This window comes from Gadus chalcogrammus, chromosome 3 (assembly GCF_026213295.1).
Source record: "Gadus chalcogrammus isolate NIFS_2021 chromosome 3, NIFS_Gcha_1.0, whole genome shotgun sequence".
NCBI lineage: Eukaryota > Metazoa > Chordata > Actinopteri > Gadiformes > Gadidae > Gadus > Gadus chalcogrammus.
The window spans coordinates 4,297,340-4,320,441 of record NC_079414.1 but is presented as its reverse complement, the minus strand read 5'-3'; the positions used below and the strand labels follow the sequence as shown (position 1 = coordinate 4,320,441).

At 43.9% G+C, this 23,102-nt stretch overlaps 1 protein-coding gene across 5 annotated transcripts in view; it reads left to right on the top strand.

Annotated features, from left to right (window-relative positions):
* The window catches only part of LOC130378531 (zinc finger protein 638-like), a 51,062-nt gene that overhangs the window by 6,991 nt on the left and 20,969 nt on the right, over positions 1 to 23,102 (top strand). For 4 of the 5 annotated variants that reach the window (XM_056585268.1, XM_056585270.1, XM_056585263.1 and 1 more), the window contains exon 2: positions 19,833 to 21,582. In XM_056585268.1, coding sequence (XP_056441243.1) covers positions 19,833 to 21,582 — 1,750 coding nt within the window. Of the gene's footprint in view, positions 1 to 18,395; positions 18,662 to 19,832; positions 21,583 to 23,102 lie in introns of those variants that run through there. The other variant, XM_056585279.1, reaches the window with a different exon arrangement.

Genomic DNA, 23,102 nt, shown 5'->3' with positions numbered 1-23,102 from the left:
CGATTCAGCCCGCATGGTAAAATGGGTTAAAGCAGTGGTAGTAAAAGTCACGACAGAGGATAGCCCTTGTTAGTTGGTAATATGCAATTCTTTATCAGGCCTATACACAATATAGGATCATCAGAGGAAGCAGGAATGAAACGAGGGAGGTTTGTGTTGACTTTTTACCCAAGTGTGACCAAAACCTAACTAGAAGTAGTCAACAACAACCAACAATAGAAAAATAGCTTTTATCAAATTACATATACTGTATACAATATTTAGCCTTACTAACTTCCACTTGTAGTAGGCTAGGACTATTGCTATTACTGTTCAATATTAAATTAATTAAAAGGAAAATTTGAATAAGCAGAAATTACCCTTCAATTAAACATTTACTAGCCTGCTACTATGTCATTACACTGACAAGGGAATTTTAACTATGAAATATATTCTATGATATTATATGATATATATGTAAGGGATACTGCCCGGCGAAGTGTCCATTATCAGGAATTAATGGACACAGCGGAGGCCTTAGACGGTTGCCTCCGCGAAGTCCATTAATTCCTGATAATGGACGAAGGGCATTATCCGGCTTATACCACGGTCACTTGCCAAAGAAAATACATTAAGACCATTAATTTATATTTTCATGCGTTTTACAATCCAAATATAACGTTTTTCACAAGACATAACATTGTTTCCCTGATAATGCCTGAGTTTGACTAATACCTGGAACAACCATTACCCTCCCGTAAGGTTCATTCAGTCCAATGCTTAAAATATACATCAACTGAATATACGTCACATTCAGTTAGCCAATGCTGTGGTAAAGTGTGTGAAGTATGACCAAGTGTTTCTTTCTGTTCAATATATAGAACTTTATCAATCCCCTGTAGGATAAATTTGTTAATGTTAATGACTATAAAACAATAAAAAAATAAATACAAAACATGACGGTAACTCTAAAGTCAAACCGTCCAATCTGAAGGCTCTACTTAACCTCTCCCCTACTCACTTCCACTGCAAAGCGAACAGAACTGAGCAGGGGAGGGTGTAGCCTAACTAGTTTGGGAACGACCCAGAGAAACGCAACGCAAATTCAATGTGAACATGTATGAGGCTTTGTAATAAAATCCAGGACGATTTTGAAATTCCGCCCGGACGCGGAAGAGGGCATGTCCAGGCAAAAGAGGACGTCTGGTTACCCTACGTACGGGGAACCCATTTGATTCCTACCTGTTCCACTGTTAAATAGCGGCGCAAATTGGTGGGCGCTATACTGGTCATTTCTCTGAGTGAGAAATACGAAGTGTGGCGTATGAGCGTGTGCATTGGTTGAATTGCGTGTGTCTCACGCCGAATGCGTGAGACTTGAAAGCCCTGCATATTTATAATTTGAAATTCATCCCAGCCTTTATACCACAGATACTCTAGGGTATATAGTAGGCCTGCAGCGGATTCGAATTGTATCCGAATCCGTTCGGTTCGTTTACCACAGTTCGGAGCATTCTGGAGATCCGCGGATTTCGGTTTCATGAAGGCATTGCCTTATGTAGCGTATTTTGCCTACTGTAGCCTACGTCCGATACAAAAGGGTGTTTAGGACCCAGCGGAATGCATTCTCTCCAGTGCTGCCCGAGCCAATGAGACTTTTCCCGCCCCTCCCTTCAGCCTGTCAGCGTTCAAAACAAACTGGGCTTTTCAAGCGCACGATTAAGAAATTTAAAGAAAGTAATTGATACAATTATATTCTAAATATACGGGAGATAAATACAAACGGGTGATAATCGGGATAACGGCCTTCGAGGTCGACCGGTTCGATGGAAATAATGGACAGGTAGAGGCAACTCTGGCTTCATGCTGCGCTCGTCGCCAGAGTTCTAAGCCTCGTCGGCCGTTATCCCTTACATGTTACACTCAGTGCACCATGTTTTCAAATGCATTTAGGGGAACATTTATTGCACAAAAAAGCCTTGCAAGTTGTCTGATTGCAGTCAATTAACACATTGCAAATAGCCTGTGGGTCTCATTCATTTTTGTGTTTCTCCCCCAAACCCTCCGTCAAAAAAAAGTCCGCCTATTTACTATCACGGACATGATCCTAATCCGAACCGTATCCGAAACCGAGGCCCAAAACGGTTATCTGAACCGAACCGTGGACACACTGATCCGTTTCACCCCTAGTATATAGCATATAACCGTGTTGTCTGATTACAGTTTAATTCATTTTTCACAATTTACCAGCTCTCGGTTTGAAAGCTGAACAGACAATTTGACTGGAACTACTTAGCAGGTGTCCGAATATCAGGAGTTAATGCATATGGCGACACATTAGTGCCATAATTCACTAATGTGATAAAAGATGCATTCGGGCGTATTATATTATTCCACTCTCGTAGATATTAACTGCGAGCGCGCAAATGATCTCTGCGCGTGCAAAACAGCCTCTCGTGCGCGCAAATTACCTCAGCTCGCGCAAAACAGCCTCTTGCGCGCGCAAATTACCTCAGCGCGCGCAAAACCTCTCGTGAAGATGTTTTTACGCTCTCGCTCGAATTAAATTTTGGCACTATGGGGGAGGGAACCAAGGCAGGGCGGGCTTTCCTATGATTGGCCGTTTCTGAAGCGTGATATTTGATTGACAGCCCTCCTCAGCCCTAATTGTACAGTAAATGGCTGAAACGATAGTTACTTATTGTAACTCTAGATTCTATGAGTATAGGCGCAGCCTTTTAAGGCTATCGCTATTGAGTTATCCCTAGGCGTGAGCCGTAGCACTGAAAAATGTGTAATCCCCGACCACCAACAGCGTAGGCCTCAATTACGTCCGCGTGCGGCGTGCCTCAACAACGTCCGCATTTCGCAGATATAGTCGGGTGCCGGCGGACGTTCTACTCCCAATAAACAGCTTTTCTTCAGCTATTTAAAGGACAATGAGGCCGACACTTAAAAGGCTGCGCCTATACTCATAGATACTCAGCCATTTACTGTACAATTTCAGAATTGAATGAGAGGAGGGCTGAGGAGGGCTGTCAATCAAATATCACGCTTCAGAAACGACCAATCATAGGAAAGCCCACCCTGCCTTGGTTCCCTCCCCCATAGTGCCAAAATTAAATTCGAGAGAGAGCGTAAAAACATCTTTCGCGAGAGGTTTTACACGCGCTGAGGTAATTTGCGCACGCGAGAGGCTGTTTTGCGCGCGTTGAGGTAATTTGCGCACGCGAGAGGCTGTTTTGCTCGCGCAGAGATCATTTGCGCGCTCGCAGTTAATATCTACGCGCGTGGAATAATATAATACGCCCGAATGCATCTTTTATCACATTAGTGAATTATGGCACTAATGTGTCGCCATAAATGCACACCCTAGAGCCAATCAGAATCGAGTATTCCCCCAGGCCGTGGTATAACAGGAATGAATGGACAACGTGGAGGCCGGTTGCCTCCGCGAATACCATTAATTCCTGAAAATGGACACCTCGAAGGGCATTATCCCAATTTTACCATGGTCACTTGCCAAAGAAAATAAATTAAGCCTATTCATTCATATTTTCATGCGTTTTACAATCCAATTATAAAGTTATTCCCAAGCCATAACTTTGTTTCCCTGGTAATGCCTGAGGGTTTGACTAATACCTGGAAAAATCATTACCCTCCCGTAAGGTTCTTATGCAACGGAAACGTTGTTCACTCCTCCAGTAAATAGGACGGACCTTAACTACGCCTTGACAACGGGAGGTATTCTAGTCCGCTCAGCTATGAGCCAGAGAGCTAACGTTGTGCATTGTACGTATTTATAATTCGAAATTCGTCCCAGCCTTTATTCCACAGATACTCTAGTCTATAGAATATAACCGAGTTTTCTGATTACAGTTTAATGAATTTTTCACAATCCCGTAATTAAAGGGGAATAGCATAGGCCTACCTTTTGAGGGAGATGAACTCAAACAGAGTATACATTTAATAAGCATGGAATATGAATAAGAAAAAGCATAATTATTAAAGTATTTGAAATGTTTTATGTTGGCAAGCAAGAAGTAGAATAAATGGGATAATCAGTCTTATTAAAACGGTTTGTGCCACCAACCGCACAACAAGACATGATTGTGGCTCTTGTCGCTCTCGCCTCTTTCTGCATAATGACATGAGCATGCATTTTTTTTATGCTTTATTGTGCATTTTTTTTTTTTCAGAATGCTTAACCTAAATACACAAAATACGACATTTATTCTAGCTTTAAATAGCTACCTGAATGCTGTGCTGCTTATCCCCAAATAACTAAAGTTCCATTGAAGTTATTTCAGAGTAAAATAAATACAAGTGAGACAGACCTTACACACATATATATATATTAGTGGTGGGCATAGATTTAACCCTTTAACCCTTTATCTAGATTGATTTTGGAATTAATCGGCAAAAACAAATCCTTTCGTTTACCTTGACAGCTGTCAATTATACTTGGCAACGGTGAATTATCAAATATAATTCACCGCCGGAAGTTGTGAAGTGCCCATGCAAGTGAACGGAGCATAAACAAAAGTAATTGACAGCTGAACGTTGGGAAGGCCCACGCAAGTGAATGGAGCAGTCTACAGAATTGAGAAGAGCTGTGTAATAATCCATAATAATGTAAGGTTTAGAAGTTAAATATTTGAAAGTTGTAGAATGAATTAATATAATTTATATTGGAGTTAATTTGCTAGAAATGTACTGTGTCAGTTAATCATTTACATATTTATGTCACACAATTATTACTTAGATATTTACATGTTTACATATTTAACACAGTCAGGATATTCTGTTGAATCTGCCGATTCCCTTACGTTTACCTCAGTCTAAATTCTAGCTTCTGATTGGTTAAATCGGTCACGTGATGGGTCCGAACAAGGAAGTGTTTGAAAATAGATTAACGGCGATAATTATTTTATCGCCCGATAAAAGTTTCGGTAAACGCAGCCGTCAACGCCGATAACGGCCCACCACTAATATATCTATATATATTTTTTTTTTCTATTCTAAATATCCCTTGATTTCTTGCTGCTAGCCTTTTAGTGAGATCAGAGTGTTGAGAAGGACAGTAATAAAATATATTTGTTGCATGGCAGTCGTAGGCCTGCCGTATAAAAAACTTCAATAGCCCCGGCTTTTATTTGTTTCAATCACTGAACTTTCGAAAAAAACTCTTGCTCAGCAAACATGGGAAATACTATAACATTTATTATTTCCAGTATGAATATTCCTACCGTACGTATACAGGCCTAAACACATTACCACGCACGCGCGCGCGGTGGCGGAGTGGTAATCGGGAGAGTCGGGAGAATTCCCGGTGGGCCGTTAACGTTTCGGGGCTGTCAGGCTGATTACTGCGGGATAATAATATTGCGTTCATAAAAGTACCTTGCAGCAGGGATAGGCATTCGATAAAGTTGTCTTAGTCGATCGTCGGGAGAATTAACGATCAATTAGTCGATTAATCGTTCATATTTTACATTAAAATTAAAAATTATTATATTCAAAATGAAATTAAAATACAAATGCAGTGTTTTTTCCTCATTAGGATATTTATTATTAGATTAACAACTCAGTAAAACCAGATCCATTCAATAGTTATGCGCTACTCTGCTCTAAGCAACGGAGCATGCAGCAGGAAGCCGGTGCTCATAAACATAACTAAAGATAAACACAACCCTAGTTTCTTCCCAAAATAATAACAATAATAATATCAAAAAAACAATCATGTTAGAACTTAACCAACTAGTCTACGGATTTTTGTTCAGAAAGATGGGCATGTTGACATGCCCTGGGGTCAGACGCGACAGCAGCCTGGTGACCGTCAGTCCAGCCGCCGAAAACACCCGCTCTGAGGGGACCGACGTTGTCATGATGCACAAATACCTCCGTGCTAACTTGGCAAGGCGGGGGAACAACTTTCCACAATCCAGGGGCTCAGAAAGTTCTTTATTTCTGCTTTGATGCTAAACTCGCCTTGAGTGGTAGGCCTATAGTGCTCCCCAAGAAGTCATTTTTAAAATCATAATGATCCCACACCAGACTTCACCGTTGCCTCGTCCGCTTCATGATTACATCGCCGTGTTCCAATATCCATACTCGTCTAAGTTTGAGTACGTAGGGCGTTCCGATTCAGATCAGGGGCAAAAATAATTGTACTGAAAACGGTGAAATTGCGAAGTGTGTGGCGATGTACACTTTTCGTACTCAACGGCAGCCATCTTAGCTACGTAGCGGAAGAGGGCGGAGCCAGGCTGAGCCAAAGTCGGCGCATGTTCCACATAGCCTGAATTAATAGTCATTTTGTAGTTTTGATATTTTTTTTTGCTTTTTATAGCTGCTAGGGGTAAAGAGTTCACCGTTCAAAGCGGGATGTTTATTGCGGGGGAGGAGCCGCAAATTTAAATAATGTCCCCTTGTGGTAAAATGTTTAATTGCACACTGCATTAGTTTAATCGATGAAAAATGTAGGTAATCGACGAAATTCAACGATCAATTAGTCAATCGTCGATTAATCATGCCCATCCCTACCTTGCAGCGCCATCCGGCAGCCTGAGCTGTGCGCCCGCAACCTCTCACTCACTCACTCAACAGCCGCAACAGCCACAAACTGTCAACGTCGCAACCAAGTCGATTTTGTCTAGGGGGGAGTAACTGAGCGGCCCCTCCCAAATTGGTACATCCCAGGTGGGCCTTGACCTGCGATTGGTCAGAAAGACGTAACAGCTAATGACAACAATGAACTCTCTCGAATGCTCGAACAGAGTGACACACAAACTGACACACTTATAAGGAGATTTTCACCCGCTCCGTATCCTTGCTTGCCCCAACAAGTTTGTGCGGCGTGCTTGATGTTTTGTTTCCGGTGTAGCTAGACCCGGCATGGTGTTGTAGTTTTTCTGACGTGACTAGTTGTTGCCAGCAGGTGAAAAAACTAAAACGTTTGCCAAGCCAAAAGAGCGTTAATTGCGCGATAAAAAAATCAACGCCGTTAAAATTGGTTTGCGTTAACGCCGCTAATAACGCTTTAAACTGACAGCACTAATATATATATATATATATATATATATATATATATATATGGATCTGACTGGGGATAGGATAGGAGGTTAATTCATTTGACGTGTTAAACAGTCTGGTTATGTTTTTAAACTGTTATCATCCAAGTAAACAAAAACGAAGGGCATCTCCCTGAGCGCCGAGTCCATTAACCGCTGGAAGGTTCTGAGCTGCATTCTTGAGCCCGAACGGCATACGCAGGAACTCGAACAACCCGAACGGCGTCACCACCGCTGTCTTGGCGATGTCTGAGGGATGCACCGGCACCTGGTGGTAACCGCGCACCAGGTCCACCTTCGAGAAGACCCGCTTGCCCGCCAGGTGTGCTGAGAAGTCCTGGATGTGCGGGATTGGGTAGCGGTCGGGCGTGGTAGCGTCGTTCAGGCGGTGGTAATCCCCACAAGGTTGCCACCCGCCGTCTGGCTTGGGAACGATGTGGAGTGGTGAGGCCCAGGGGCTGTCCGAGTGGCGCTCCATGTTGGCGAACTCCGACCTAGCGACCTTCAGCCTGTCGGGTTAAGTCGTCGGGCCCTAGCGTAGACGGGTGGGCCCTTGGTGTTTATATGATGCTCTACACCATGTTTCGCCGTGACCGCGGAAAGAGGTAGGTCGGGTTATACCGGGGAACTCCCTGAGCAGGCGTTGATAATCGTCCCCCTCTGAGAGGGAGCTGGAGAGCCCGCCGTAAGCCGCTCGGCCACGGGCACATTCAAACGAGGAGAACGTCCGTGCGTCCACCAGGCGGTTGTTTTTTACGTCTACCAGCAGGTTGTGCACACAAAGGAAATCCGCGCCGAGGAGGGGAAAGGAGATGTCGGCCGTGACAAAATCCCACCTGAATCGCTGGCCCCCAAAGCACAGGTCCGCAGTCTTTGTACCATACGTGCGGATGGGTGTGTCGTTAGCGGACCTCAACTGTGGACCGTGGACGCCAGGGGCGGTGTCCTCCACCGTAGCGGGCAGGACGCTCCTCTGAGCGCCGGTGTCGCAAAGAAACTCGCGGCCGGAGAGAGTGTCCCTGATTAACAATAGCCGGGTTGACGTGCCTGCACTCACGGCCACTAATGAGCGCAAGCCTTGGCGTTTCCCGTTGGCTTGAAGTTGCACGGGGACCAGCACCTCTTTGACTTAGCGCCGAAACGCACGTCAAAATAGCACATACCATTGCTGGCAAGACCATCGGCGGTCACTGGGGCACTGTTGGTTAGCCTGTCACTGTCCGGTGGGTAGGCACTGCGTGTTGGGGCAAGCACTTCGGGTGCGAAACTCTGAGCAGCCAGGAAAAAACGGTCGGCTTCCTCCGCCAACGCACGTGGCTCAGTAATCCTCGTGCCCGCGAGCGCCGTCCGGACCTGTGGTGGCATGTGTTGGAGGAACAGCTCCATGAAGAGGAAGTTAGGTTCTTCTGCACCCAGCAGGTTGAGCATCATCTCCATATGCTCAGAGGGTTTGCTGTCCCCGAGGCCCCGAATAGCCAACAACCGTTGGGCCCACTCTGACTGCGACAGCCCAAAAGTCTTCAAGAGGTAGGCTTTGAGGTCCCTGTACTTGCCGTGGTCCGGGTCGCAGTGGATCTCCCCAGCGCCGACACGAAGTGGTAGTAGCGTGTGGTGTCGTCCGTGACGTCACGGATGGCTAACTGTGCCTCCGTCTGCGCGAACCACGCCGTCGGTGAAAACTCCCAGAACTCCGGCAACTTAATAAAAGCATTATTCGCCATGTTCGTATCGGTCCCTGAAGCTTCAGCGAGACCTACGTCCGGGTCACCAGTGTAGTGCCGAGAGACGAGAGTCGGAGGCGGAGTATCCAGCACTAAGTTTTAATGAACACAACACAATAAAGCGTACATTCGGAAAGTCAAACCGGACTGAACAGGACGGTCGTTCCGTCTGCTAAAAGGGTCCGTGCTAAACACGCCCCCCACCCATAGTTCCGTGGGTGAATTATGTTAACCACCACAATATATATATATTCGGGGCTAATTAAATAATATCCGGGGCTGTATCCCCGAATAAAACAGCCTAGTGACGCCACCGTCTTTTAATGCGTTGTTCACCCGCTCCGTCTCCAGCTTGTTCCACGCTTTAAGCACCCAGGGTACTAGTATGTGGCGTGCTGGGGCTCTCATGTTCCCCCCTGCTGTGTATTTCTTGTCCCCATTCCTCCCCTGCCATCCAGTTGTCATAAGATTCATGCAGACCGGCTTTTCCCTGGCGTTTCTCCCCCGACAAAATTTGAAATTCGGGCTGATGAACATGCAATTGTAACGTAGTTTGAGAAGGAAAGGAAAGACCAATCGTCCTGTCTGGCTCACGTCGGATACTGAGTAGGTTAATGTTTACGTTAAGGATAGGAAAGTGCATCACATAGGCTACACCAGCAGCCGAAATGAGACAATAGTAATATATATATATATATTGTGGCGAATATCAAAAGCAGAGGCGTGCTATATTCTTTCAGTGACTTTACTGAAAAATCCTGAGTTCACCGTAACCCCAACAAAGCTCAACAAGCTACCCGTAACCACAACAAAGCTCAACGTCTTTTTAACTCCTCCCCTAACTTCCGCACCGCAAAGCATGATGGGAACACATCAACCAATAGCAATCGTATAACAAAACAACTAAATTAACCCCGGCGCTACAATAAATAAATAGCCAAATAAACACTGTCATGCGCCTACCCGATGTTAAGTGGACCGGGTTGAATTCACTGCGGGTCTCCTGAATCTGTGCAAACTAGAGCAGCGCTAAACAGCAATATCGACATGATGCGCTAATACATCGAGAATAAAATGTGCAACATTTTGAAACAAATTATTCTAAATCTGCACATAAATGTACGCGTCAGAATTTTGCGGTTTACACAACAAAATGTTGAACTTCAATAATTGTTACTTATATAGTCCATTTATTTAAGCTCTCAACATCGGCCGTTAATCCCGGCACACGCAAAGTACATCCATGGAATCAGCCGTTCAAAGCCAGTCTGCATGAATCGTATGACAACTGGATGGCAGGTAATGCGGCAAGGAATAGCCCGCAGGGGGGAACATGACTGTGTGTTCACACCAAACGCGAAATTTGTCGTCCGTTCGCGTTGTCGCCGAAGTCTGTCGCTGTGCAAGTTTTGTCTAATTTGTCGCGCCACAACAAGATAACCACCATTGCATGTCTTTACCTTTTGGAAGACGGAGAGACGTCGGAGGACCAGACTCAGTATATTCATAATATTGTAATGACCACGGAAGAGGCAGTGAATTAAGTATTGAATAGACAGAGATTTATTAGATAGGCCTAGTACCTAATAAACCGTTGGAACACACAAGACCGGAAACATAGCAGCTCCGGTAAACAAACCCCGAGAAGCCCAATCCCTATGAGAGCTCCCCGCGCTACGGCCATCCGGAGGCGCACAGAGCTTTTGGCCGTGATATTATATATACAAATATTATATTACGATACTATTATATAGAGCTCCGGGAGTTGCAAACGGAAACATTCACTTTCTCCTCCATGCTGTAGTTCACCCCGGACTGAACTGCACTGAGTTTGACGGTTGAACGCTGATTGGCTGTTACATTACACATCTGACTCAGTAGCCACGCTGTTGAACGCTGATTGGCTGTCATCATTGGCTGCGAATTTGTCGCGCCAAATCAAAACTTGTCGCCGTTTTCTCTACCGCGAAAAATTCGCCCGATACGCGTCTATACGTTCACTTTGTATGGGATCCTGTCGCCCCGTTGCATTTGGTGTGAACGCACAGTGAGAGCCCAGCTTGCCGCATACTAGTAGCCTGGGTGCTTAAAGCGTGGAACAAGCTTGAATCGGAGCGGGTGAAAAACTTAAAAGTGTGTGTGTGTGTGTGTGTGTGTGTGTGTGTGTGTGTGTGTGTGTGTGTGTGTGTGTGTGTGTGTGTGTGTGTGTGTGTGTGTGTGTGTGTCTGTGCGTGTTTGTGTGTCACTCTGTTCGAGCCTGCACGAGAGTTCAATGTTGTCATCAGGGGCTGTATCACTGGGCTGTACCACTTGGGAGGGGGCGCTCAGTTAAGGCCGATTTAGGGTCGTTTTAGACGCAGAGACGTAAGCACGTAATTTACACAAGGGACTTGTTTTAGACAAGTTTTGATTTACGGTTCCTTTAAGGTTCCTTAAGGATTGCGCGTGTTGCAAGGGGATTCTCCGCCAGAACAGTAGGGGGAGCAACGAACGAATCTGTGGGCGTGGAAGTGGAAATCGCTGGCTTGTTTATATTTATAATTATCATAATTCGTTCTTGTGTTTTCTTCTTCTCCTTCTTCAAAATTCTTCATTCGCTTCTGTCACGGCCTTTTAAAAATGGCGCTATTATGCTGTAAAACGGAAATGTGAGACTCCTGAAAGGATGTGGTTAGCTGGCCAATCACAGTCTTTGCGAGCTGCGTAGGGCCGTAGTGTTTTAGTCGCATAGTCAGGAATTCTGGGCGACGCACTTAAGCACATAAGGGGGGATATTTTACCGCGCAAGGGGGGGTTATGTATCTTACGTGCTTACGCTTTACGTCTAAAACAGAGCATATATCGGCCTTTACTCTGATCTAGACTAAATCGAATTGGTTGCGACATTGTCAGATTGTATGTGTTGAGTGAGTGAGAGGTTACGGTTGCACAGATCAGGCCGCCAGACGGCGCTGCAAGGAACTTTTATAAACGCAATATTGTTATCCCGCAGTAATCAACGACCCACAGGGAATTCTTCCAACTATCCCATTTACCACTCCGTGTGTGTGCATGCAGGTGTTATCGATTGCCTGATAAACATATTGTACATAACGTATTGTACGGTAATATTTGTACTGGTTCAAATAATACATTTGATAGTATTTCCCATCTTTGCTGAGCAAGAGTTTTGTTCGAAAGTTCAGTGATGAAACAAATAAAAGCCCGGGCAATTTAAGTTTTACGGTACCAGTACCACTGTCATGCACGGGGCTTCACAGATATTGCCAAAATGATTATCATGATTATTTTGATCAATATAGATATCAAGATTATTTACCACGATTATTCATTGAAAAAAAAATCTTTCAAATTTCTACCACCCCTAGTGGTAGAAATGCGTGGCCATGCCCCCCCCCCCCCCCCTCCCTTTTTCAGGCTTCACGCCGCTGTGTGCAGGATGGACTCACGCAGTCGCAGACAGGTGTACAGGGAGCGCTTGGTTTGCTTGCAGCGGAGGTAGAGCGTATACTGCATGGGCGGGGCTCGTTTCTTTTTTGGTTTTCTTTTTTTTGCAGATTAATTATTTAAAAAAAATATCGTGAAAATATCGCGAGAACACAACGTGTCATCGTGGGACGCCAATATCGTCAGCGCGATAAAAATTAGATATAGTGTGCACTGCAGCCCTATTCTTCGTTTGCAACCACGTCATCAAAATGACGTAAAAAGTGCTTACGTCACGACGGCGGCCATCTTGGTAGGAAAACACAATAGTGCACAGCAAATCGCAAAGTGTTAAAATCACGGAGTATTCATGACCAGAGTAGATTTTATACACTTTGGTGTTGAATAGGCACTAAGTACATTTTTTGGGGTGTACCAGAAACACTCTTGGGTGTTGTCTCTAAGTATAATGCTGGTGTAGAGTAATTTAAGTGTTTATTTTAGGATGATGGACTCCCTGAGTGTACAACGGTTGAGTGTCCAACTATCCCGGCGGCACGTCGGTTTAGGTTTCGATTCGTCATTGGCTCGCTGCGCCTTCTCATTGGTTGAATCTAGAGACATGTGACCGTTTGTCCTCTTCCACACTACGCAGCTAACTGTTTCGGCAGAGACGGTTGACTAGAGAGGATCGAATCAATATCGCCAAGGAATTGCTCCGAGTGAGCGAAGACATTTTTGAACTTCATGGGAATGTAAACAGGTAAGAAAAGTACCAAGTGAATAATGCACAGGGTTTCTATGTTTCATAGTTAGTTGTGCGTATGTCCTTCATATAGGTCAGAAATTGTATTCATAATGGGTCTTAAGAAGGTATCAGAGGCTTAAATTTAACTTGTTCAAACCTGCAGAAACCCTGAATGCAGAATATTCAGCATTTCTTCGTCTTTTAGATCTGATAACCAACTTATAAATGCTAACGATTTTAGCTAACGTCAAACTTAATGGCCAATGCTAATGAGGCACATGTCTTCAATTTAGCTAACGCCTCGTTAACATTTTTAGCTAATGCTAACGAGGCACGTGGCTTTAATTTAGTGGGAGCGTGTCTATGTTCCCCGGGTCCTATGTTCCCCGGGTCCTATGTTCCCCGGGTCCTATGTTCCCCGGGTCCTATGTTCCCCGGGTCCTATGTTCCCCGGGTCCTATGTTCCCCTCTTTGTATGAGACTGGGGAACATATGACCCTTTTTTTTTTTTTAAAAGGGTCCTATGATAAAAACCTGTTTGTATTTGGCCACCTTTTTAGATGCTGACTATTTATTGACAATAACTTTTTGAACCTTTTATGTTGTGTCATGTGCTTTCATCAGGTGTATTTCATGCTCAAAGTATGTGCTCTCCCTTTTCAGGTTGGGATAGTGACATGGCCTCACTTCTCCTGCTGGTCTACCTCCTGCCACCACCTCCAAGTGGAAACAAGGGAGCTGTCAAAATCAGTATCCAGGAAGCTGTGGATCGTGTAGTGAAGTTTCACAGGGTAATTGTATCCTGATAATTTTTATTTTATTTTTAAAGGTCCCATGGCATGCCGCCAGAGCTTGTGTGTTGCTGATGGATGTCACAATCTCTGTGTTGGCCAATCTACTTATCGAGTCTTGAAAACAAAATGGTGTCGACGGGTGATCTACTGATGGTATTGTGTGTATAAAATGTACTTTTTAATAAACAATCTGTACACTTACAAAGTTCTCAATGCCTCGTTTTATATGTTAATACCCTTTTTGAACTACCAAAGAAGTGTCGGGCTACTTCTAGCCTTTTAAATGGTTTAAAATAGCGATTTAGTTTTTACCATAACCACTGCCCCATTGTTCCAAGTTTATAGCGTTTTGATAGAATCGGCTAAAAACAGCCAACTGAAGAAAGCGTCTATATGCGTTTTTTTGTGCTCCAAAACGAACGTTTCAACTCATTATCATACAAAACATATCCCAAATCCGTTTTACACCGGAATTCCCCTTTAATTGGTTGACGGGTACACATTTATTTATTTATTTTCAAGTTGTTTGTTACATCATATAAATGTAAAACTAAATATGGTTCTTGATAAAAAATAATTAAAGTTTAACTATAATGTTAACTATATTATATATGTATGCACTGTAACAACAACAGCAGCAAGAATCTAATGTGTAGACTATTCATTCATGAAGTGTTGATAATTCACCTCAAAGGTGTTGGTTGTACACCAGTCAGAGTACATTCTCACTCTAGAAGTATTAAATAATCAGCTCTGCGAAGTGCTACAAAGCACTGACTTGGAGTACATATTTTCTCTCTCTGGGGTTCTAGGTTTACACTGCAGGTGTAAGGAAGCACTGAATGAGTGCCCAAAAGTACCACTAATAGAGTACATTTGCACTCTCAAAGTGTTCAAATGTAACTCTAAATTTGGAGTACATATTTTGCTCTTCTAACAGTGTTCAGCGAACACTGAACTCTTGGACCTATATATACCCCGAAGTGAGTGTTAAATGTACACCCATAGAGTACAATGTACACTGTGGTTTTTGCTGTGTGCGATACAAAGGTCGGAATATTTCTCAAATTTAAGCGGTCCCGCCAGGGGAAGATACCAGCAGAAGGTTAACCTGCTGGGTTTCGATCCCTACAAGCTGAAAAAGTAGCGAGGATCAGGCCCTTTTACCGAGCGCAGATTACGGGTTAAGGGTTTCCTGGTAAAAACAAACTTAGAACTGCAGGCGCAAAAACTCTCTCACAAATTGATTGAGCCCCAAAACTTACCAGTTATGAAGTGATTACCAAAAATACGAGTGTTGGCGAGATTTATATGTGCCATGTCGCCCCGGTGGATGTTCGAAATCCAAGTCGCTCCTCGGTCAACTCACGCGTCCGCTCACCTTGAGTTGTGATCACTTTTGGAATCCTTAAAAAACTGCAATTCTCATTCTCCCGTATGAAATTATTCACACAACCGTGCACAGCACAACTGGTAGGCATTATTAGCCAAACAAAATAATATAATAGCGAAACAATTGAGGTTAGATACGCGCTTTGCGATTGAATGACCTCCACTCATGTGACTGAAACAAGTGTAGCGTATGGAAGCATATATGTAGCAATATTCAAATGGCAATGCAATTTGCAATTTGCAATTCAATAAGTAATTACGTTATGCAATTGACAATGCATTATGCAATTTCATAATGTAATTTGTAAATACGTTATTCAAAGTGTATTTTAATATGCAAAGTGACAATGCAATCCTCAATTAAATTTGCAAAAGTTATAACAATAAAAATACAATAACATTTTGTCAAATTCTTTGAGTTCCTTTATTCAAATTGAAAAGCTATAGCGTCCCCGTGATTGCAATCCACTTCGCCACGCTCCGTGTGTTGCGATATTCAAATGACATTTCAATCCGCAAAACGGAATCCAAAACGGAATCCAAAACGGAATCCAAAGCGGAATCCAAAACGGAATCCAAAGAGGAATCCAAAAAGTCAATATGCAAGGCAAACGTATCAGCCAATCAGCGTCTGGGCGGGAACTACGTCACTTTCTATTGTCTCCAAGGGCATCTCTACGGTAATAAAAATAATAATAATTTAATTTAAAGGGCGCCTTTCAAGACACCCAAGGTCACCTTACAGAGCATAAAGTTATCATAAATCGTTTAAAACAAGACATTGTGGAAAAATAATAATAATAAATAAATAAATAAATAAAACAAAAACAAGACAAAACAAACAAACAATCAAGACAGTGATCAGTTAGACGTTGTGTGCGAGTTTGAACAGGTGAGTTGTGACTTGAAGGTTGTAATGGTGTCTGACTGTTTTATGTGTGGGGGGAGGGAGTTCCAGAGCCTGGGTGCTGAACAGCTGAAAGACCGGGCACCCATTCGTAATGAGTCGTGATGTTGGGATACATAGTAGTCCAGCAGAGGTTGTGCGGAGGGAGCGGGAGGGAGTGTATTCTTGGAGGAGGTCGCAGAGGTAACTGGGGGCTAGGTTGTCGAGAGCTTTGTAGGTGAGGAGTGGGTGGAGACGGTGGGTCTCCCGACCCTATGTTTCGCACCCAGTGCCTGTAGCACTTGGGAAATCTTTGTGTTTACCACACTGGCGTCAAAACGTACCAGTGAGGATAAGTCGTCTATCCTATCTCCCAGAACACGCACTCTATCTACTGCATCTTTGTCTTCAACAAGATTGTTCTCCACATCATCGGCCAAACTTCGGAGCGTATCAATAATCTCCATTGGAATGGTGACCATGGACCTGACACATACGAACTAGAAGTGAACAAGGAAATTACGAGCAAGTGACGTAGTTCCCGCCCAGACGCTGATTGGCTGATACGTTTGCCACTTTGCATATTGACTTTTTGGATTCCTCTTTGGATTCCTCTTTGGATTCCGTTTTGGATTCCGTTTTGCCAAATCTTTTGCAAAGCGTTCGTTTTGCGGATTGAAATGTCTTTTGAATATTGCAACACACGGAGCGTGGCGAAGTGGATTGCAATCACGGGGACACTATAGCTTTTCAATTTGTATAAAGGAACTCAAAGAATTTGACAAAATGTTATTCTATTTGTATTGTTATAACTTTTGCAAATTTAATTGAGGATTGCATTGTCACTTCGCATGTTAAAATACACTTTGAATAACGTATTGACAAATTACATTATAAAATTGCATAATGAATTGTCAAATGCATAATGTAATTCCAAATTGCATTGCCATTTGAATTTTGCTACATATATGCTTCCATAGTAGCGGGCGCAATATGGGTGTGTTCGAAACCACCTACTTGCTTACTGCTTACTACCTACTAAATATTTGGCTTAATTCTCGAATCCTTAAATAATGACTGAGTAATCCATTTGAGTAATCGACGTTCAGAAGACCGTCCTTACTTAAAGGGACACTGTGTAAAACTTACTCCCATCTAGTGGTACAATTGTATATTGCATTCAAACTAATAGTGCTCGCTTGTTCAAAAACTACGGTGGGCAGTATGTGCCAAGAAGCTGTGTCATGACATCCAATACTACCTCATTGAGTCATTCGAGTGATAATGAGGTTCGTTATTTCGAACAAATTTCAAACTGCATTGAATCATTAGTGTAAGCTAATGATGTATGAGTAATTACTCTTCGAGCAAGAAAACGCGTTTGGCAGTTCATAGACCGGAAGAACATGGAAGCCTCCATGAAGCTTACCCGTCCTATGTAACTACATATTAATTATTCTTCGCTCAGGAGGATAAGTGAGATTTTTGGCAGCGATAATTTTACACCAATGAGGACTTATTTATGAATGAATATGTTGATTTGATGTAATAAATGACTTAAAATATTACACAGTGTCCCTTTAACCACCTCAGATGACGTGAATCAAATGACGTGTCAATAACCTACCGGCCGGGCGCCGTTAATAAATATTATAAATAAATATATAAACGTATATAAACGTCAAATTCAACGTCACAGTACATCTTCAACCTAAGGATTTGCGGTGATGTGTTAAAAACAATTATTAAACAATTACATCGGTATGGCTGTGGGCTCTGCTGCTGCGGCTCCCCGTTTAGCGCCATTGCTTCCACTGTTCTTTTGAATAGACGCAGTGCATTCTGGGGCAGTTGAGTACGTCTAGTAAGCTAGCGATGCTTACACAAAATCTTTCCGGAAGTAGAAGACATTCGGATCATACTCGCTTACCTAAAACTCGCTTATGCTTACTCAATTTGACGTCATAGTTAGTAAGCGTAGTAAGCAAGTATGCGGTTTCGAACACAAAAATTGTGATTGCTTTCCTACCAAGATGGCCGACTTCCGGTGTGGTTACGTATTTTAATTAGCTGTGACGTCAGTTGCAAACGAAGAATACTCGATGTCAAGTGGACCGGGTTGAATTCACTGCGGGTCTCTCGTCTGACTTATTTCATAGTATTTCGAATCTTGGCTGAGCAAGAGTTTTGTTCTAAAGTTCAGTGGTTGAAACAAATAAAATCCTGGTCATCCATTGTCATGCACCTACCCGATGTCAAGTGGACCGGGTTTAATTCACTGCGAGTCTCTCTTCTTATAACCATCTTACCAAAGGTCTTTTATTACTGTCTTTCTCAATATACATACATATATATATATATATATCATTTAATATCATATATAATAATTTATATTATCCCTTATTTATCTATTTGAATAAGGCTATTTCAGGTCATAGGGTAGGCTTAGGCCAGTGAAGAACGATTACTCGGTCTCGTTTATCTCTTAGCGTGGTCTGTGTTTCCGGCGCTCCAACTCGACTCATCAGCCTTGAATCGCCGTCGCTAGACTCAACAGGATCGCCGCCTGCTTGCAGGCCTTCTGAGGGGAACCTTATTTCGTGATGATAATAAAGAGACCCGTCGAAGATACTAGATGAAAGGTAGTTTTCTGAAACCCTAAAATAGACCAAACGTTGACATTAAGTAGATTATGTGTATGTTGTGTCCGCGCAACGCCCCGTGACAGTAAAATGGCGTACTCTGAAACGAGCTAGCTGCTATGCTAGCATCATATTTAATGTTGCTGCATTCAGACCGCCTCTGGGTTTACAGCAGACGTTTGAACGGGTCGATTCAGATGTTTAGCTAGTGTGTTTCAATATGCCAATAACACCAGCAGCAGGTTAGCTACACGCAGGCCTGATGGTTTATAACCCAGATGCCCATTCAAGGGTTTTAATTTGTAAATATCTCGACTGTAGCTTAACTTAAACACCAAGTGTGTAACCGCAGCATGCCTCTATCTTCACTTCACCCTATCTCTCATGTTATCAGGGTTAGAGTAGCATTCTCTAACAACCTCAACCCTTTTGCATGACAAACCTCTCTCCGGGCAAACCTTTTCAATACGTTTCCACCTGGTACAGAAGCATTAAAAGGCAATTTTCGGGATAATTATTTAAATGAATTTGACATTGTTTATTGTTTTATGTATACGTCTTCCTAGCGCTCGTAGTTCTGCATGCTGCTTTCTAAGATTATCAACCCAGTTCTCCATATGTTGAGCCAACCACATAATTTGTTTCAATTGTGTGGCCTTTCCTTTCTGGAATTTATTCAAGTTTACCAGCAGTTATACAGGCTGATTGGCTGTCGACAAAACCAAAATATTATTATTTTTTAGCTCTGAATCTGTTCTATGGATGGTGAGTGGGAGGTTTGGTTCCATCTTGATGCGTGTGTAAAACTTTACATGATATGCATTTAATGATGATTTGCATTTAAATCATTGAATTCTATTTAACAAGTTGCGTGGTTGATTAGAAAATATTTGGGCTTTTTGCTGGTAATCTAACAAGTTTGTGCCTTGGAAGCATAGCATTTAAAGCAAAACCAAACTTGGCTGAGGGGAATTGTAAATGCTTCTCAGTGATTCACAAGTGTTGCATAACATACCTTTGCTTTCCCCATCTTGAAAGAAAAATGTGTTGGACATCAGACTTCTGGAAGATCATCCTAAATCTTTGTCTGGAAAAAGGAGCGACGCCTAGAAGTATTTTGTAATGTAAATAGGTTTTCTATAACATTCTATTTCTGCTCTCCACCTCCCAGCCTTGCCGTGCTCACAGACAGTCGTTCGGAGTTCGTTCCTTCCCTCCGGTCGTTCCGGAGTGGAAACGTTGGTGCTGACAGCATAAACAGACGGACCCATTTACTTTATGGACCTGTTGCCAGTGCTGCCTTGGTCACAGCCCTCCGATTGGCTCAAATAGAGGCTCAGGCCCAAATTACTTTGAATCAGCTCAAGGTTCTTGCGACAATAACATCTGCCAACCAGTGTCATCTCGGCAACAAGTTATCAACACAACCGCCTCACCCAGCCCTCCTTAATCGTATAATTAATATACCACAACTGTCTGGTGTCGGGCTAAACGCATCATCCGGAAACACAAACTACACAAACTCTCTGCAGTATCAGTCAAGAGCCATGTATCACCATCAGTCCCAGCAACAAGGGCCGCCGCAAGCTTTTACTAACAGACCAACACGCCCGTCTCAACAACAACCCGTTCAGCAGCAGCAGGGTCGCTCGGCCACTGATATTCTGTCCCAGGTGTTGGGTTTTCAGTTTCCTCCTCCGACACAGCTGCCCGATGAGCTGGAGTCAGCCCTAGCCATCAGGGGCTCAAGGGACATGGACCACCGTCTCATGGACCATATGAACCAACCAAACCCACACCAAAACCAGGGTTCATCTGAGCCCAGTGGCTACACCAACAGCCCAGTGGGGTTCCCCCCTGATAATCAGCCAGGCCACCAGCAAGCGGTGGACTGGTCAAGATACCCACCACCCAGTAAACTGTTTTCCGGTTCGTCAACTGCTTCCACCCACCAAGCTCAGAGACACCAGCTTCCTGGTGCACAGCAGCAGCAGAGACACCAGCTCCCTGGGGGGCAGCAGCCCCAGAACATGCAGAGCTGGAGTGCCTCTGGTTCTCCCTCTCCTCAGGCACCAGGCTCTCAGAGTGGAGGCAATGGTGGAAGAGGTGGAGGTGGTGGTCTGGACATGCAGGGGTTATACACCCCAGAGAGTGCAGGAAGCATCCTGGCTAGCTTTGGACTGTCCAATGAGGACCTTGAGGTGCTGAGTCACTATCCCGATGATCAGCTGACCCCGGACACTTTACCATTCATTCTCCGGGACATCCAAATCAACAAGTCACGCAGCACTCAAGGCATGCCGCCGCCAGCCTCCCGCTCCTCGCCCGTGAGGATGGGACACTCAGCATCCGCCAGCGTCTCCAGCCTCCTCAGGGTGACCCAGACAGCGGGCCAGGTCATTGACTATGGCCATGCGAGTCGTGCGACTGAAGAGGGCGGTGGCAGAGAAACCTTCAAGCGTGAGCAGTTGTCCAACGAGAGAACTGTGAAGATGGTTTACTCTGCGCCACCACCGCCGCAGCCCGCCACGACCAAACACAAATCAGAAACGCATGAGCGGCGTCACGTGCGTTTGGAACCTGCAGCCGAGTCAAACAAGCACGGAGATCTGGACTACCGCCGTCCAAGCAGCGAGAACCGCAAGGCCAAAAGGTCCCCCGCGAGAGAGTTTGCATCCAAATATCTCCGTCCGGATCGTGATTACCGGCGGGACGGAGCCGAACCGAGGCCGACGTCTGAAACCATCAGCGAGAAGCTGTCGTCCAGACAACCCTCCTCCTCTGCATCCTCGTCCAAACCACAGAGCAGCAGCACCAAGAGATTACCGGCTCCCACCATGATATGTGATTTCTCAGCAGAGCCACCAAAGGTCTATCCTCATACCTGTTCCCTGTGCAACGCACAGTGTGATCGGGCCGAGGTAAGTGCCACCATGACATCATCTCAATGTCCACCTGGGCTCTGTAGGGGCCGATTGATTATTTTGACTATGAAGGCTTTTTTTCCCAAAAGCACCAAATATAATAATTTATTTGTTCTTCTTTAATCCAATGGTATGGTTTTTTATCTAAAGTTCACCAGTATAGTATATGGCCAGACATAACTTCCCATTTGCATCACTGGCAAGGCTTTTTTTGTAGATGATCAAATTGATGATGCACTTTCGCCACCACCATCATTGTGGCAGGAGTTGTGTTGTTACTCCGCTAACGAAGCTATTGGAATTGAATTCTTATGTAACGGGTACTGCTTCAGTGACTAGATGTGCTTAAAAAGCACCAATGTTTTTGTCTTTTGTACATCGATATTTCCCCCTCAATATTTTCTTTCAACAACAGCCTTTTTTTTTTCACTTGGAATTTTATTCCTCCTATACAAAGAGAGAATCTGTCTTTTCCCAGGGACTGAGCATTTGATGTTTTAAGATCAAGGTCAGTCAATTGGTCCAATTAACCCACACAGGTGGAATCCTCGTCTATTTGTGGCACCGTGGGGCTTAAAATAACGCGGCTATTTAAAATGTTGCTAATGTTTATGTTCTTGTCTCTTTGGAAAGCAAACCTCTAGTTTTTACAGCTCCTGGTTTATTACTTTAGATGCGTTTTGTGGTTTTGGCTCAAAGACTAGTATTTCAATTACAAAATATGCCCCCGAATGCTTTATCCAGGGAACAAAGGAAAAGTTTTCTTGGTAATTCAAAGGCGCTATAGATAAACCAGGCGCTATGCCTTAAGATGCATTGTGTAATGGTTTGGCCAACCTCCACAAAATAGCGGGCAGCATATAAACAGAAGGTTTTGGTAGCCAACCCTATTGTGAGAGCTGAGATGATACGCCCTGTGGGCAGCACAGCCTCTTCCCCTCAAGTTGGGCTGCGGAGCAGGCTCCACGCTTGAGTGCCAGCAATCGCCTCTTGAGGTATAAAGTGGTATTCTGAGACAGTTACGGCCTACTTTAGATGGGCTTACTCAAAGGTAGTGTTGGAATTCATTTTAAACAACTTTTTTTTTTTTTACATCTAACCTGACGGCTATCAGTAATTAAAATACTCGGAAACAATTGTTCCAGTAACTGGCTGTTGCAGGCCTTTTAAAAACCCATCCAATCATTTCATTCTCCCCGACTGGAATGATTGAATGGCTTAGCTGTCTGTTTCCCTACCTCACCGCTGACCTAGGCCCAACTGGCCTGTGCCCTCATTGCACAAGGCGTCTAGCGCAAGGCTAGGCAGACCTATTGCTAGGTTAGCTACAAAATCTAGCTTACTCCGGCTGGCTTCTCCAAATTGCTTGCATACCTATGACAACAATTGGGAGTTTATCTTCAGCTTGCTTTGCTTGCTATAGATTTGCTTATGTAGTCAACACAAATGACAATATCATAGGTAAGCAGTATCTACATAATGCAGAGAAATGGAGGCAAATGTGACCTATATCCAAG